General features: G+C 39.5%; 1 protein-coding gene across 3 annotated transcripts in view; it reads right to left on the bottom strand.

Annotated features, from left to right (window-relative positions):
- Nucleotides 1-7049: 7049 nt before the first annotated feature.
- Nucleotides 7050-14984, bottom strand: part of wdfy3 (WD repeat and FYVE domain containing 3) — a 271504-nt gene continuing 263569 nt past the window's right edge. For 2 of the 3 annotated variants that reach the window (XM_078402045.1, XM_078402054.1), the window contains exons 64-65: nucleotides 13777-13974; nucleotides 7050-9777 (exon numbers count right to left, since the gene is read on the bottom strand). In XM_078402045.1, the coding sequence (XP_078258171.1) occupies nucleotides 9657-9777; nucleotides 13777-13974 (319 nt within the window). In that variant the 3' untranslated portion in view covers nucleotides 7050-9656. The remainder of the gene's footprint in view (nucleotides 9778-13776; nucleotides 13975-14984) is intronic. The other variant, XM_078402063.1, reaches the window with a different exon arrangement.

Below are 14984 nucleotides of genomic sequence, written 5' to 3'. Positions count from 1 at the left end.
AAAAACCTCCAGTCCAGACATTGGGATTACACAAGACTTCATGCTGATGGCAGTTGTTGTTCAAACTATTCTCCCCTTGGCCTCGTCAGGCATCTGGTGCCCCAGCTATGGAAGAATATGCAGTTTCCACAGATTGGTCACAACAGCAGTTATAAAGTAAATTATCCTCCATTGCAAGGGCCTATCCATTTCAGCTGCAAGGTCTTTAAAAAGAGGCAGATGAAACAAGACTCTTCCTTAATTTTAAGCATTTGTACTCAATGGATAAATTAGATTGGCTATTTTAATTTCCCCTAAATGAATCGTTCCTGATGTTGCAAAGGTAATCATTGCATTTGTGGGGATTTTACTAGAGTTCCTTAACAACGGCAGTTATTTATGAAGCCAACTTTGAATGTAGTTTTGAAAATCATGAGGTCATTGAAGGATATAACTAAGATTTTATTTTTAACTAACTGCAAGATATTAACCCAGAGATGAAATGGCACCATGAGAACTTGCAGATGACATTCTCATAAACTTGCTGCACCTATGGCACTATAACATGTAGATAATGCAACCACTGAGTGGTGGGGAAGAGTAATGACACATTAAGCATAGTACTCCATTCCCATAATTTCCCTCAGCAGGGTGGTAATGTTCAATAAGTCCTGACCTATCACACATGAATAGGACAGAAACATGCTCTTCATTTTTCCATTGTTCAGCAGGTTGGCGTTAAAGCTGATTTAACTTGGCACCAGTGTTGAGACTCAGAGCAAAATTAAACAAGCTACTGGTGGCATCTCGCAGGTCAAGCAGCACCTGTGGAAGGAAAGGAATGGTCAACTTTTCGAGCCGCTGAGTTCCAAAAGCAGCTCAAGTTTTTTCTCCAGATTCCAGCATCTGCATTCTCTTGTGCCTTGAGACTCTCACAACTTGGGGTCAATTTAATGGGCTGAGAACGTATTAAACTTTTTTTTTTGAAAATGCAAGTTTGAGGCTCAGACCTCTGCAGTTTCTCCACAGATGCCACTGACTTGAGCTAAAGCTGACTGGACTCAAATGCTGCAATAGTCTTACAATACTAGAACACAGGACAATTGTTGGTGTGACCTTTCGATCCGAAAGCAATGAATGGACAGCCCTGTTCCAGGAGTTTTTACTGTTTCAGACATCAATGGGCTCATTATTGGCCCCATTGCAACCTCTTGCAGTGTAAAGAATGTACAAGCATGGTCAGCATTAAGATTAGTATTTTGCAGATCAAGTGAAAAGATACCAATATATCACAGTATAAATCAGCATGCATTGTTGAAAATAAATGCTTCTGTAGTTAATATTATATTTTTCAGATTAATATTTCAGATTGAAGAACTGAAAACAATTGGAGATGACATGCATTTTAAGATTTGGTGGATGGAAGAGGGGGGAGAGTAAATTTCCCCTGGGTAGAAATGTCAAAGACCAGAGGGCATAGGTTTAAGGTGAGAGGGGCAAAGTTTAAAGGAGATATGCCAAGTTTTTTAACAGAGTGGTGGGTGCCTGGAACACGCTGCCAGGGTGGTATGGAGGCAGATATGACAGCGGTGTTTAAAAGGGTTTTAGATAGGGACGTGGATCACATGCAGGCCAAGATGATTAGTTTAGCCTGGCATATTCCTGTGTAAATGATAAATGATTTCTGTTCCTGTGTAAATGATAAAAATGGTGATATGACAGGGTGAAGTAGTAAGCAGATTAATGAATAATTGAAAGTAGCTGAAGTGCTGTAAATAATTTTGATTTTTTTCCCCTATATAAGTTATTTTAAAAGTTAATAGTATCCATGAACAACCTTGCAGGTTCTACATTTGTGCTTAATTCCTGTAAAGCAATGCAATTCAGACTGAGTCAATTGTTGTTTACTTTTTCTCCATTGTCACAATCAGAAGGAAAATATTTGTCCCTTCCCATATGTTACCCTATCCTCAAGTTATATTGGCACTTTTCCAGTCACGGGACACTTATACTCCTAACCATACTTGGGTGTACGTATGAAAATTTGCAAGTAACTGCACATAAACATTTGGTGTCAACTACAATCTGCTGATTGTGCCCCCTCATTGAAACACTATACTCCAGTTAATAATAAATAATCCTTTTGCTAAATTTACAATGGATATAGATACTCCACATCAATGAACATTCATTTAAAAAATATATTTAGTGAAAATAGTGAACAATTTCTATAAAAATTATCTTCAAAAATACTTCACTGTATTAAACTAAAATGCCACATTTAACTATTTTAAATGGTTATAATTAGGACACAAAAATTCTAATATACATAGGATGTTGAGAAATATTGTACATAATTGGACATTTTGCGTCTAATCAGTGATCAGTTGTAATGAATTTCATATTGTAGACTCTTCACTGTTGTCAGAGATGAAGCTGATTTTCAGCAGTGTTGTTCTATATGATTGGATATAGTGCATTCAGTGAACTTGTCCTCCAGCTTATTCTTGCCAAATTGATTCAACATTATCTTAGTTACAAGTTTTTGTTATTTGATTATTTTAGCCAATAGTTTGTACATGAGATCTATTAACTATTCACAGTGGCATTTTCTACCCCTTGCTGTTTCTCATTCTCCTCCATTCCGATTCTATTTATCAACCCTGATAATTGCCTTCATCCCTTTTTTCTACTCATGTTTTCAAAATATCTTGAGATATTTAGTGATCATCCTTGCTAAATAACTATGCCTCTGCTACTAAATTGTGGATAGAATGAGAATGTGCATTTAATTATGATAATTCTTGAACTCTTTGCTTGTACTATTTCTTAGTCATGGTCATGATCTGCACTTGACATTTCTTCTTGGATCATTTTCAATCCCTTTAACCCATCACTATCCATAAATCCATCATACATTTTGAGAAATGTTTAAACTGATTAAATAGAACGGAACTTCCCAGCATGAATAGAGCACATCCTAATAAAACAGCTCCCTCTTTCCCAATACTAGTAGTCCATAAAATAAAATCCCTGTCTCCCACACCTAGCATTCAAGTGTCTGATCGATTGTTCTCTATGCCAGTTTGTGTGTTGCTCAAATAACAGTCCAGAAATAATGACCTCTTTTGAGGTTCTTTTTAAATCTGGTCCATTGGTGCTCAAATTCCTTTGAAACCTCATTCTTGGGAACCGACAGTCATGGCAGAAGCATGTGGACTCTGGCAAATGCATCCTTTTCTATTTTCTTTCCTCTCCAGCAGCAAGGATATAATTAGCGCCAGCACCAGGAAGACTATAGTCTTTGGGATATCTTCTGGAGAAAAGAGTGCAATTCAGTTGTGTCCCTGGTGATTTAAGATTACAGCAGGGTCTAGATGAACTGGGGAAGTGGGCACAGGAATGTCAAATGGAATTTAGTTCCGACAAATGTAAAGTAATATATTTTGAGAAGCTAATCCAGGGCAGGACTTGCAGTGTAAATAGAAGGGCCCTAGATTGTTCTAGAACAGGAACCTGAAGGTACAGAATTCCCTGAAAGTAGTAACACAGGGTGGTGAGAGGATATTTGGCATTTTTCCCTCCGTTGGTCAGGGCAGAGGGCAGGAGTTGGGATGTCATGTTGCAACTGGACAAGTGGCTGGCAAGACCAAACGTGGTGGTATTGTGCACTGTTCTGGTCACCCAGCTTTAGGAAAGGTGGAGAAAAGATTCAAGTATGTTACTGGGGCAAGGGTTGAGTTATATGGATAGACAGGGACTTTTCCCTGGAGAATAAGAGTCTGAGGAGTGACCTTTAAGAATATTTTTAAATAATCAGGAAAAGATAAAATGGATGGTCACGGTCTTTTAAATCTGGAGAGCATGAATTTAAAGTGAGGTGAGGGATTTTAAAAGGGACCTAATGGGTATCCTTTATACACAGAGTAGAAGGTATATCAAATGAACTGCCAGGGAAAGCTGTAGCGATGAGCACTATTACAATGTTTAAAAGACACTGCAAAAGGTCCACCGATAGAAAAGGTTGAAAGATAAGGGCCAAATACAAGTAAATGTAATTAGCCCGGGTAGGCATACAGGGCAGTGTGGACAAAACAGCCTGTTTTCCTATTGTTACTACATTATTTTTCAATTTTCTGAATGGTTCCTGTGCTCGACATCAAAATGAAGCTGCCCATCCACCCATCTGCTTTCTGTATTATCTTGAACCAAACTCTCTAATTTTCCCATTCCACAATGCGAGGCTGGAGCTTGGAATTGGACTCCTTTTTGCAAATGTGGTTTCTGGGAATTGGTTGTCCCTACCAATTCCCACATGCTTGCTTTATATTCCTAATATAAGTGTGATTGATTATAAACCTTGTCTTAATTGCCTTCTGTAGCAGGGATGAAAATGAAATGCCAGCTTCCAGGTTTTGTTGACTTTTTTCATGAAAAGAACATTGTTTTATCAGTTTTACTCCAAAGCAGCACCCATTCCCACATACACCTCTTCAAACTTTTCTACTGCATTGAGTGCTCACAATGTGCCCTCCTTTACATCAAGCATGGACTCGGTGACTGTTTCGACAAACATATGCACATAGTCCGCCAAGGGCTGCTGGATTTCCCAGCTGCTAACTATTTTAACTCTTCCTTCTATTCTCTTAATGACCTTTTTGCCCTTGGCCGCCTCCATTCCCAGAGTCTGACAATTCTCCATCCGCTCATCAGTCGCTCCTTTTAAAAAAAAATTAATGACCTTAGCCTAAGGAAACTTCCTCCCTACCTACACCCAGCCTGAAAAAATTCAATAAGATCTCTGTTATTCTTCACTCCAGCAGCCTAGTTGATTCCAGTTTGCCCCAGGAGGCAAATCTGCTGTTTCTGGAACCAGTCCAGTAAATCTTTCCTGAACAGTCTGGAAACAATCTGTGCACACTACTCCAATAACATTTCCTTGCTTCTGTTGTAGACCAAATTACTATTTGCTTTTCTAACCTCTGATAGCTTCCAATTGTGTACATGGACACCCCTGCTATTATGCATTTAAATAGCGTAACTGCCCAATCTGTTAATTAAAAGAACACGTTGCTTTTTGCCTACGTACATTAGTGGATGATCTGCAGCTTTGCGCACCTCTTTCCATCTAACATTCTTGCATGCCTGTGCAACTGGTCTATATTGCCTTTAATTTCTTTACAACTTTGGTATCATCAGTAAACTTGGAAATGTGACATTTGATTTCCTCACCCATGTTGGCAAGTATTGTCAAACAAACCATTTATTAACAGTAATGAAAAACTGTCCCTTGCCTCCCAGGAATAAAAGATCGCCTTCACTGACAGAATGCTCTGCATCAATGCAAGAAGTAAGTCGATGCTCCATAATTCACCAGAGAGACTCTCTTCAAATTGGAAACAGTAATCTTACCTACAAGTCTTTGTATATTCAGAACTGAATGTAGAAAATGAATACCTTGTTTTCATGGTGTGAATCTTGCTTTTGGTACGATTCTTATTAGAATAGAACACATGGTACCAGACTTTTCTATTGCTTGTTTTCATAGAAATATAGCTGCTTTTATATACAAAGTGTAAAGATCAATATATTGAATCCAAGTGAGCTAGCCAATTGGATTCAAAATTGGCTTGGAGGAATGAGTTGTAGGCTAGTTATGGAGGGTTATTTTTTCTGATCGGAGGCCTGTGACCAGGTCACTGCTTGTCATTCAAATCATTAATGGAGATAATAATGTAGTTAACACTAGTAGATTTGTACATGACACATGGACTCCACAGTCAAAAAGGCCCAACAGAGGATGTACTTCCTGTGGCAACTGAAGAAACACAATCTGCCACAGGCAATGATGGTCCAATTCTATACTGCTATCATTGAGTCCGTCCTCGCCTTCTCCATCATGGCCTGGTTTGGCTCAGCCACCAAGCACGACATCCGGAGGCTGCAACGGATCGATCGCACAGCTGAGAAGGTTGTTGGCTGCAACCTTCCCCCCATTGACGAACTGTACACTGCAAAGGCCAGGAAGCGAGCGGGCAAGATCATCTCTGACCCCTCTCACCCTGGGCACAAACTCTTCGAAGCACTTCCCTCTGGAAGGCGACTCCGGACCGTCAAAGCAGCCACAGCCAGACATAAAAACAGCTTTTTTTCCACGAGTGATAGTTCTACTCAATAACCAAAGTCTGTAGTCTCTTTTTTGCTCTGGTTTATTTTCACCCACATGTTTAGACCGTAATGTTGTTTTGATGTGGTTATGCTTTATTCTTAATTGTTAACTGTATGTTTGTGTTGTCATTTGTGAGCAGAGCACCAAGGCACATTCCTTGTATATGCATACTTGGCCAATAAACGTATTCATTCATTCATTGGTGATATAGTGTACAAGGAAGAAAGGATATTTAAATTTACAACATGATCGAGATCAGTTGCCAAGGTGAACCAATGAATGGGAAATGGAATTTAACTCCCAAGTGTAAGGTGTTGCACTTTGGAATGTCAAACCAAGGCAGGACTTGCACAGTAAATTGTAGAGTCCTGGAGAATTTACAGAATAGAGATCTGGAAGTACAGGGGCATGCTTCCCTGAAAGTGGAGAATTAAGTGGACTGTAGCGAAGGTGCTATTTGGCATGCTTGCCTCCATTGGGGGTGTTGAGAACAAAAGTTGGGACATCATAATGTACAAAGGTCATTGGCAAGACTACACATGTCATTCTGGTTGCCCAGCGACAAGAAATATGATATTAAGTTGGAAAAAGTGCAGAAGAGATTGACCAGGATGACTTTTACCAGCATGCCTTCCATGTCTGAGTTATAGGGAGATGTTGGATAAAGCATTGAAGTGTACAAAGTGGGGAGTGGGCTCAGCTTCTTTTTCCTGGGATAGAGAATTTCATCTTCAGATTTAAGTGGAACCCGAGAAGCAGCTTTCTCACTGAGAGTAGTCCATATCTGGAATGAACTGCCATGGTAAGCTATGGATGCCAATATAATTACAACTTTTATAAGACATTTGGACAGATTGTGGAGAGGAAGGATTTAAAGAGCTATGTTGTCTCCTGTTGCATAGCTCTGACACTAAAACAATTGTTACTAAATACAGCGGGTGAATAAGATTCTTTTTAAACCAAATATATAATAAAAAACAAGCAATTAATTACCGACCCTTTATGTGAAACCAGTAAAAGCTGGGTTTGGTGGTAAATAGCAGGTATTTATTTAAATGGAAAAAAAGTAGTCCCAGGACTTGTTGCTATTGCATTAGTTACATATGTATTGTGTGACTGTAGCTCTTTCATTAAAGACAAATATACATTGAACATTCAGATACCACAGTTTACACCCCAATATAATGCGTCAGTCTAGCACAGGAACCACCAAAACACGGATTTCAATTCTCATATACAGTAGAAAAATCCCACTCCAGTTTAGCCTGTATCTTTTCAGATTCATTACTGTACAGATTATGGTACTTTTGGGAAGGGGTACAAATAATTGGTTAATATATTAAACACAACAAAAGTGGAAAACAATTTTTACATTTTACTGACACAAAAAGTCAGCTGTGTTAATCATGCAACAAGTAACAAAACTTGCTGAAATTAAAAATACTTTCAAAAAGAGTATAATTGCATAAATATTATACAGTTCATTTACTGCAAAGAAATGCTATTTTTAAAATGATAGAGAAATGTATATGATAAAATGATTCCTACCAGTTTTATACACAATAGCAAGGTGCAAAATTTTCTGTAACTTTTAGTATTGGTGTAGACAACTGCTGCCCTTTAGCATCAGGTTCTACCATTAAGCATAACGGTACAAATTGCACAATACATTATACAGATACGTACACATGAATGTGTTTTACAACAAGAGGAAAGGGAAAGATGAGTATGTTAGTTACACACGAATATACTTACTACAACATGGATTGCTCAAGTGCTTTCTACAGATTATATTATGTATTGATATGCCCATCACAATTTTAATAAAGGTCAATTTTAAATAAACAATTATACGAAGAGGTGATCCTTGCACTGGTAGCAGCATTTTACGCAAAAGATTTTCTGCCCACTGTATTACTGCAATAAGGGTCTTAAACAGCCAATTAATCTACAATAATGATTCTGAGACACCCTCACTTAACACATTAACAACTACCAGTAGTTGCTTCATTGCCTCAATCAATGTACTTTCAGAATATAACTGTTTACTAACAGCAATATTCTTTTGACAGCTAATATTAAATACTGAGGTCCTTTACAAATATGCTCATTGGTACTATCTTGCATTTTTATATGTTGTTTCCTTTCGAGAAATAATTACTTGGGGCAGTCTAACACTGGAGCAACACGCTAGCTGCCAAAGCCCACAATTGATGAATTGACGGATGCAATAAAATTCATTAGCAATTTTAATCAATCTAGACGCCTGGAGGCCATTTTGTAAAATTTACTTCATGGCTATTGAATGAGCTGAATGAGCTAGATTATTACAGTAATGCTTTGGAGTAATTTTAATAAATGATGATGCAAGAACCCCAAAAAGGTGGCACTTCAAATCTGCATTAAAGGTTCAGTCAACAACCAGAGCCTCCTTGTCCCTTCACTCTCACCATATTCTAGCACAGCATAAAATTGTTTTAAATTAAGACAACTCACTGTATTGATGAAAGGAAAAAATACTGTGTAAAATAATCTACTTTTGTGAACTGGTTGGATAAAGGAGAAAATAATCTCAAATTACAGTGACAGTTAAAATAAATGTAAGGGGCCTCTTCTTTGCTTCTCTTCCTTTACCACACACCCAAAGTTCTGCATTGTGGTGGTGCAGGGCTGAAAGTATTACTTGCATTCACTGGCACCACAAGTGCCCCATTGCTCCTAAAATAGTGTAGCATTAAATAAATGTTTGCTAGAATAGAGATAATGTTGTTATAGCACATCTGCGGGTAAATATTAATATTTCTATGATGTTATGAATATCAGGGAAGCTATTACTGTGGGTACAGCAGTGATTAATTTGAAACTTGTGCCCGTTTTCTTTGATACTGTGCCTATGTAGTAGAGTAAACAAATAAACCTGATATCTATACATTTTGATTCAAACAATAATTAAAATGAAAAAATACAATGCAAGGTATTAATGCAATTGAAAATAACGGTTCTGGTTAGCATTTGCACATTTTTAATCTCTTAAAATAGTTACTAAAAGATGCTAGACACACTACTATTGATTTCTAAAATCACACATTTAGTGGTTAGTAGGACATCTTGTTACAGGCATTTCAGACATTTCTCTTGTTTAAAAAGGCCATTACAACTATTTACACTATAAACAAATAGGATTCTTGCAGAGAATGTAGATTTACATCTAAAATCTGACAAGCCACTGGTTCAATGAGTAAGAGTGACATTACCAAGATGTTTGAGAGATGATTTTCGGTCCAGAACTACTCTCAGCAAATATAAGCAGAGAGAAGAGCACATTAACTGCAAGGCAAATGATCCCTTTCTATTCAGTATATTACAGTGCTTCAAGACAGTACAAATTTATGTAAACTCTTCCCACCCCACCCTCAAATTGACTTTTCCTTTTGCATAAAATCATTTGAAATAGCTGGGGGTAATAATTAATATTCTTGGCTGACCACTGATACAGTTCAGTGACCTGCTAGTTCCTGGAGCACTCATCAGCTCCTTTCTCCTGTTGCAAGTTGTAGTAACAATTTTGACAAACACGGACAGGTGAGGAGATTTTCAAACGCCTGACCTCGGATTGAAATCGACTACACCTGAAATATGAACAGAAAGTGCATCAAATGAAGTGTTGTAAACATTTAAAGATTATATTCAGAGTCCATGAAGCAACGATGCAATTTGTGTCAGATCTGGACCATATTTAAACTTGGAGATGTGAAACTCAAATACAGTATACAAACCCAACCAATTTGCTCTCAATCGCCAGGACTGACGGAAGACATCATTAGCAATGCTAGTAAGCAGGTTGTGCTTGTTTGCTTGACCATTTTAGCCTTGACCCAAACGTGGATCACATCTAAATGAACTTAAAAAAAGGAGACGTTGAAGGTATGAAGGCTCGGATAGACTGGCAAATTATACTTAAAGGGTTGATGGTGGTGATGCAATGGCAAAGATTTAAAGACCGCATGGATGAACTCCAAAAATTGTTCATCCCTGTCTGGCGAAAAAATAAAACTGGGAAGGCGGCTCAACTGTGGCAAATCAAGGGTAGTGTTAAATCCAAAGAAGAGGCATATAAATTGGCCAGAGGAAGCAGCAAACCGGAGGACTGGGAAAAATTTATAACTCAACAGAGGAGGACAATGGGGTTAATTAAGAGGGGGAAAAAAGAGCATGAAAGAAAGCTTGCGAGGAATATAAAAAATGACTGTAAAAGCTTCTTTAGATATGTAAAAAGGAAAAGATTAGTGAAGACAAATGCAGGTTCCTTACAATCAGAGATAGGTGAATTTATAATGGGAAACAAGGAAATGGCAGAACAGTTAAATGAATACTTTGGTTCTGTCTTCACAATTTCCCAGAAATACTAGGAGACTGAGGATCTAGTGGGAGTGAGGAACTGAAGGGAATCCATATTAGTCAGGATATTGTGTTAGGTAAACAGTGGGACTGAAGTCAGATAAATCCCCAGGGCCTGATGGTCTACATCCCAGAGGACTCAAGGAGGTGGCCCTAGAAATCGTGGATGCATTGGTGATTATTTTCCAATGTTCTCTGACTCTGGATCAGTTCCTGTGGACTGGAGGGTAGCTAATGTAACTCCACTTTTTAAGAAAGGAGGGAGGGAGAAAACAGGGAATTATAGACCAGTTAGCCTTACATCGGTAGTGGGGAAGATGCTTGAGTCGATTATTAAAGATGTTATAACAGCGCATTTGGAAAGCAGTGACAGGATCGGTCAAAGTCAGCATGGATTTATGAAGGGGAAATCATGCTTGACTAATCTTCTGGAATCTTTTGAGGATGTAACAAGTAGAATGGATAAGGGAGAGCCAGTGGATGTGGTGTATCTGGACTTTCAAAAAGCCTTTGACAAGGTCCCACACAAGAGATTAGAGTGCAAAATTAGAGTACATGGTATTGGGATTAGGGTATTGACAGATAGAGAACTGGTTGGCAGACAGGAAGCAAAGAGCAGGAATTAACAGGTCCTTTTCAGAATGGCAGGCAGTGACTAGCGGGGTGCCGCACGGCTCGCTGCTGGGACCCCAGTTATTTACAATATATATTAACGATTTAAACGAGGGAATTAAATGTGGCATCTCCAAGTTTGTGGATGACACAAAGCTGGGTGGCAGCATGAGCTGCGATGAGAATGCTATGAGGCTGCAGGGTGACTTGGATAGGTTGGGTGAGTGGACAGATGCAGTATAATGTTGATAAATGTGAGGTTATCCACTTTGGTGGCAAGAACAGGAAGGCAGATTATTATCTGAATGGTGTCAGATTAGGAAAGGGGGAGGTGCAACGAGACCTGGGTGTGCTTGTACATCAGTCACTGAAAGTAAACATGCAGGTACAGCAGGCAGTGAAAAAAGGTAATGGCACATTGGCCTTCATTGTGAGGATTTGAGTTTAGGAGCAAGGAGGTCCTTCTGCAGTTGTACAGGGCCATTGTGAGATCGCACCTGAAGTATTGTGTGCAATTTTGTTCTCCTAATCCGAGGAAGGATATTATTGCTATTGAGGGAGTGCAGCGTAGGTTCACCAGGTTCATTCCCGGGGTGGCGGGACTGACATACGATGAGAGAATGGGTCGACTGGGCTTGTATTAGGGGGTATGGGGAGAAGGCAGGAACGGGGTACTGATTGAGAGTGATCAGCCATGATCGCATTGAATGGCGGTGCTGGCTCGAAGGGCTGAATGGCCTACTCCTGCACCTATTGTCTATTGTCTATTGTCTATTGTCTATTGTATTCACTGGAATTTAGAAGAATGAGAGGGGATCTTATAGAAACATATAAAATTCTTAAAGGATTGGACAGGCTAGATGCAGGAAAAATGTTCCCGATGTCGGGGGAGTCCAGAACCTGGGGTCACAGTTTAAGAATAAGGGGTAGGTCATTTATAGACAATAGACAATAGGTGCAGGAGTAGGCCATTCGGCCCTTCAAGTCAGCACCGCCATTCAATGTGATCATGGCTGATCATTCTTAATCAGTACCCCGTTCCTGCCTTCTCCCCATACCCCCTGACTCCGCTATCCTTAAGAGCTCGATCTAGCTCTCTCTTGAATGCTTTCAGAGAATTAGCCTCCACTGCCTTCTGAGGCAGAGAATTCCACTGATTCACAACTCTCTGACTGAAAAGGTTTTTCCTCATCTCTGTTCTAAATGGCCTACCCCTTATTCTTAAACTGTGGCCCCTGGTTCTGGACTCCCCCAACATTGGGAACATGGTTCCTGCCTCTAACGTGTCCAACCCCTTAATAATCATACGTTTCAATAAGATCCCCTCTCATCCTTCTAAATTCCAGTGTATACAAGCCTAGTCGCTCCAGTCTTTCAACATATGACAGTCCCGCCATTCCGGGAATTAACCTAGTAAACCTACGTTGCACGCCCTCAATAGCAAGAATATCCTTCCTCAAATTTGGAGACCAAAACTGCACACAGTACTCCAGGTGTGGTCTCACTAGGGCCCTGTACAATTGCAGAAGGACCTCTTTGCTCCTATACTCAACTCCTCTTGTTATGAAGGCCAACATTCCATTGGCTTTCTTCACTGCCTGCTGTATCTGCATGCTTACTTTCAGTGACTGAAAACTTACTTTAGGACTGAGATGAGGAAAAACTTCTTCACCCACAGAGCTGTGAATCTGTGGAATTTGCTGCCACAGAAGGCGGAGGCCAATTCACTGGATGTTTTCAAGAGAGAGTTAGATTTAGCTCTTGGGGCTAAGGAATCAAAGGATGTGGGGAAAAAGCAGGAATGGGGTACTGATTTTGGATGATCAGCCATGATCATATGGAATGGCGGTGCTGGCTCGAAGGGCCAAATGGCTTACTCCTGCACCTATTTTTCTATGTTTCTAAATCCCAGAGGTGAAATGAGAGCCACTGCTCTTGCTATTAAACCATGTGGCAGAGAATCAGTCATGTAGAACAAAAACAGGTTGTGTGGCCCTATTTGTCCAAGATGCCCATCTAAGCTCGTCCCATTTCCCAGGGGCCACAGTTTTAGAATAAAGGGGAAGCCATTTAAAATTGAGGTGAGAAAAAACTTTTTCACCCAGAGAGTTGTGAATTTGTGGAATTCTCTGCCACAGAGGGCAGTGGAGGCAAAATCACTGGATGGATTTAAGAGAGTTAGATAGAGCTCTAGGGGCTAGCGAAAACAAGAGATATGGGGAGAAGGCAGGCACAGGTTATTGATTGGGGACGATCAGCCATGATCACAATGAATAGTGGTGCTGGTTCGAAGGGCCGAATGGCCTCCTCCTGCACCTATTTTCTATGTTTTCTATGTTTCTATTACCACTTAAACGTATCCTGCCTAGCACATTTCTATTAGCCTGCTTGGAGGCAAAAGATAAAGCTTTACTGTTGCGATTCTATTACAAAGTAAGCAGTAATATTATTCAAATTTCTTTCAGCAATTAAGTCAAGATCTAATATTAAGATCGAAATAAATTAAAAGTAAACTCCAGCTGAATATTACCAACAGTAAATATAACAAAAGTTTAATTGTGGATTGCACCAAAAAGAACATTCCAAATGTATATAAAACTTAATTTATGTTCTCTTACTTTTGACAGAAGAGCTGTCCACAGTTCCTGCAGTGATGCCGTCTCTCAGTCAGGGAGAAGCGCACTGAACATCCCGAGCAACAGTCGCCTCCATCATCTTTAATCCAATGATCAGCAGCTGTCCTCCCAGGTTGGTCGCTCACTGACCAGCTGAATACGCGACCTCGTGCATCACCCACCAGGATTTTACTGTGATCCCTGCAGAGGAAGGTGAAAAAAGAGACTCCAATCACATTGAATTGATACGCCCAACAGCAGACCCACCACCTGTGTTCACATCCATATTTATCTGGTCTAGATTTGCAAAATTTATCTTGCTGGTCCAGTCTCATAAATGCCTGATTTCAAACTGTGCACTGAAGAAGTCCGACCTCTAAAAACGTTGTCAGCAAACAAAGCCCTGCCTACATGTATGCTGCCTTTCAAAGTTGCATTTGTTTTAATGTCTAAATGGGAAAAAAAACTGGAAAATAAAATGATTATAATTAGCTTAATGTATACATAATTCAAAATGTTAAAAACTGAAATAATCAAAAATAAATTTGTCTTCCATTTTGCTTTGCTCCACATCTCTGTAATACCCAATGCGAATAATAGGCTTTTGTATCATATTCTAGATCCAAGAGCTAATTCCACAGTGTAAGTGTTGGGAATCTAAACAAGATGGAACTTTCTCAATGGACTATATATGGAAACGAGCAATGGAGCAAGTTAATAAATTATGTGTTTTAGGACCATCAGTTCTAACTGTACATGCATGAAAATCCTGGACATTGGTCCACTTTAACAGCTATTTAATGGTGTTTCTGCATTTACCCAGAGCAATGGTAGGATTCGGATGATTGCATTATTTTACATACCACATTGGGAAAAGTACTTTCAGATTAAAAATGTAGCATTTTAAATTCAGCACATTTCAAGATATTCCTAAAAGGTTTTCTTTTGAGTTTTCCTTGGGGCACAGGAGGCTGAGGGATGATCTTAATGAGGTTACCAAAATCAAGAGGGGGGGATAGGGTGTGTCTTTTTCCCCAGGGTATAGAGGAATAGATTGGGTAGATGCACAGAGTCTCTTGCCCAGAGTAGATTTAAGGTGAAGGGGAAAATATTTAATAGGAATCTGAGGGGTAACTTTTTCACACAAAGGATGGTGGGTGTATGGACAAGCTGCCAGAGTTGAGGCAGGGACTATCCCAAAATTTAAGAAA

Source organism: Rhinoraja longicauda, chromosome 1, assembly GCF_053455715.1.
Source record: "Rhinoraja longicauda isolate Sanriku21f chromosome 1, sRhiLon1.1, whole genome shotgun sequence".
Lineage (NCBI taxonomy): Eukaryota > Metazoa > Chordata > Chondrichthyes > Rajiformes > Arhynchobatidae > Rhinoraja > Rhinoraja longicauda.
This window is presented reverse-complemented; position numbering and strand designations above follow the sequence as displayed.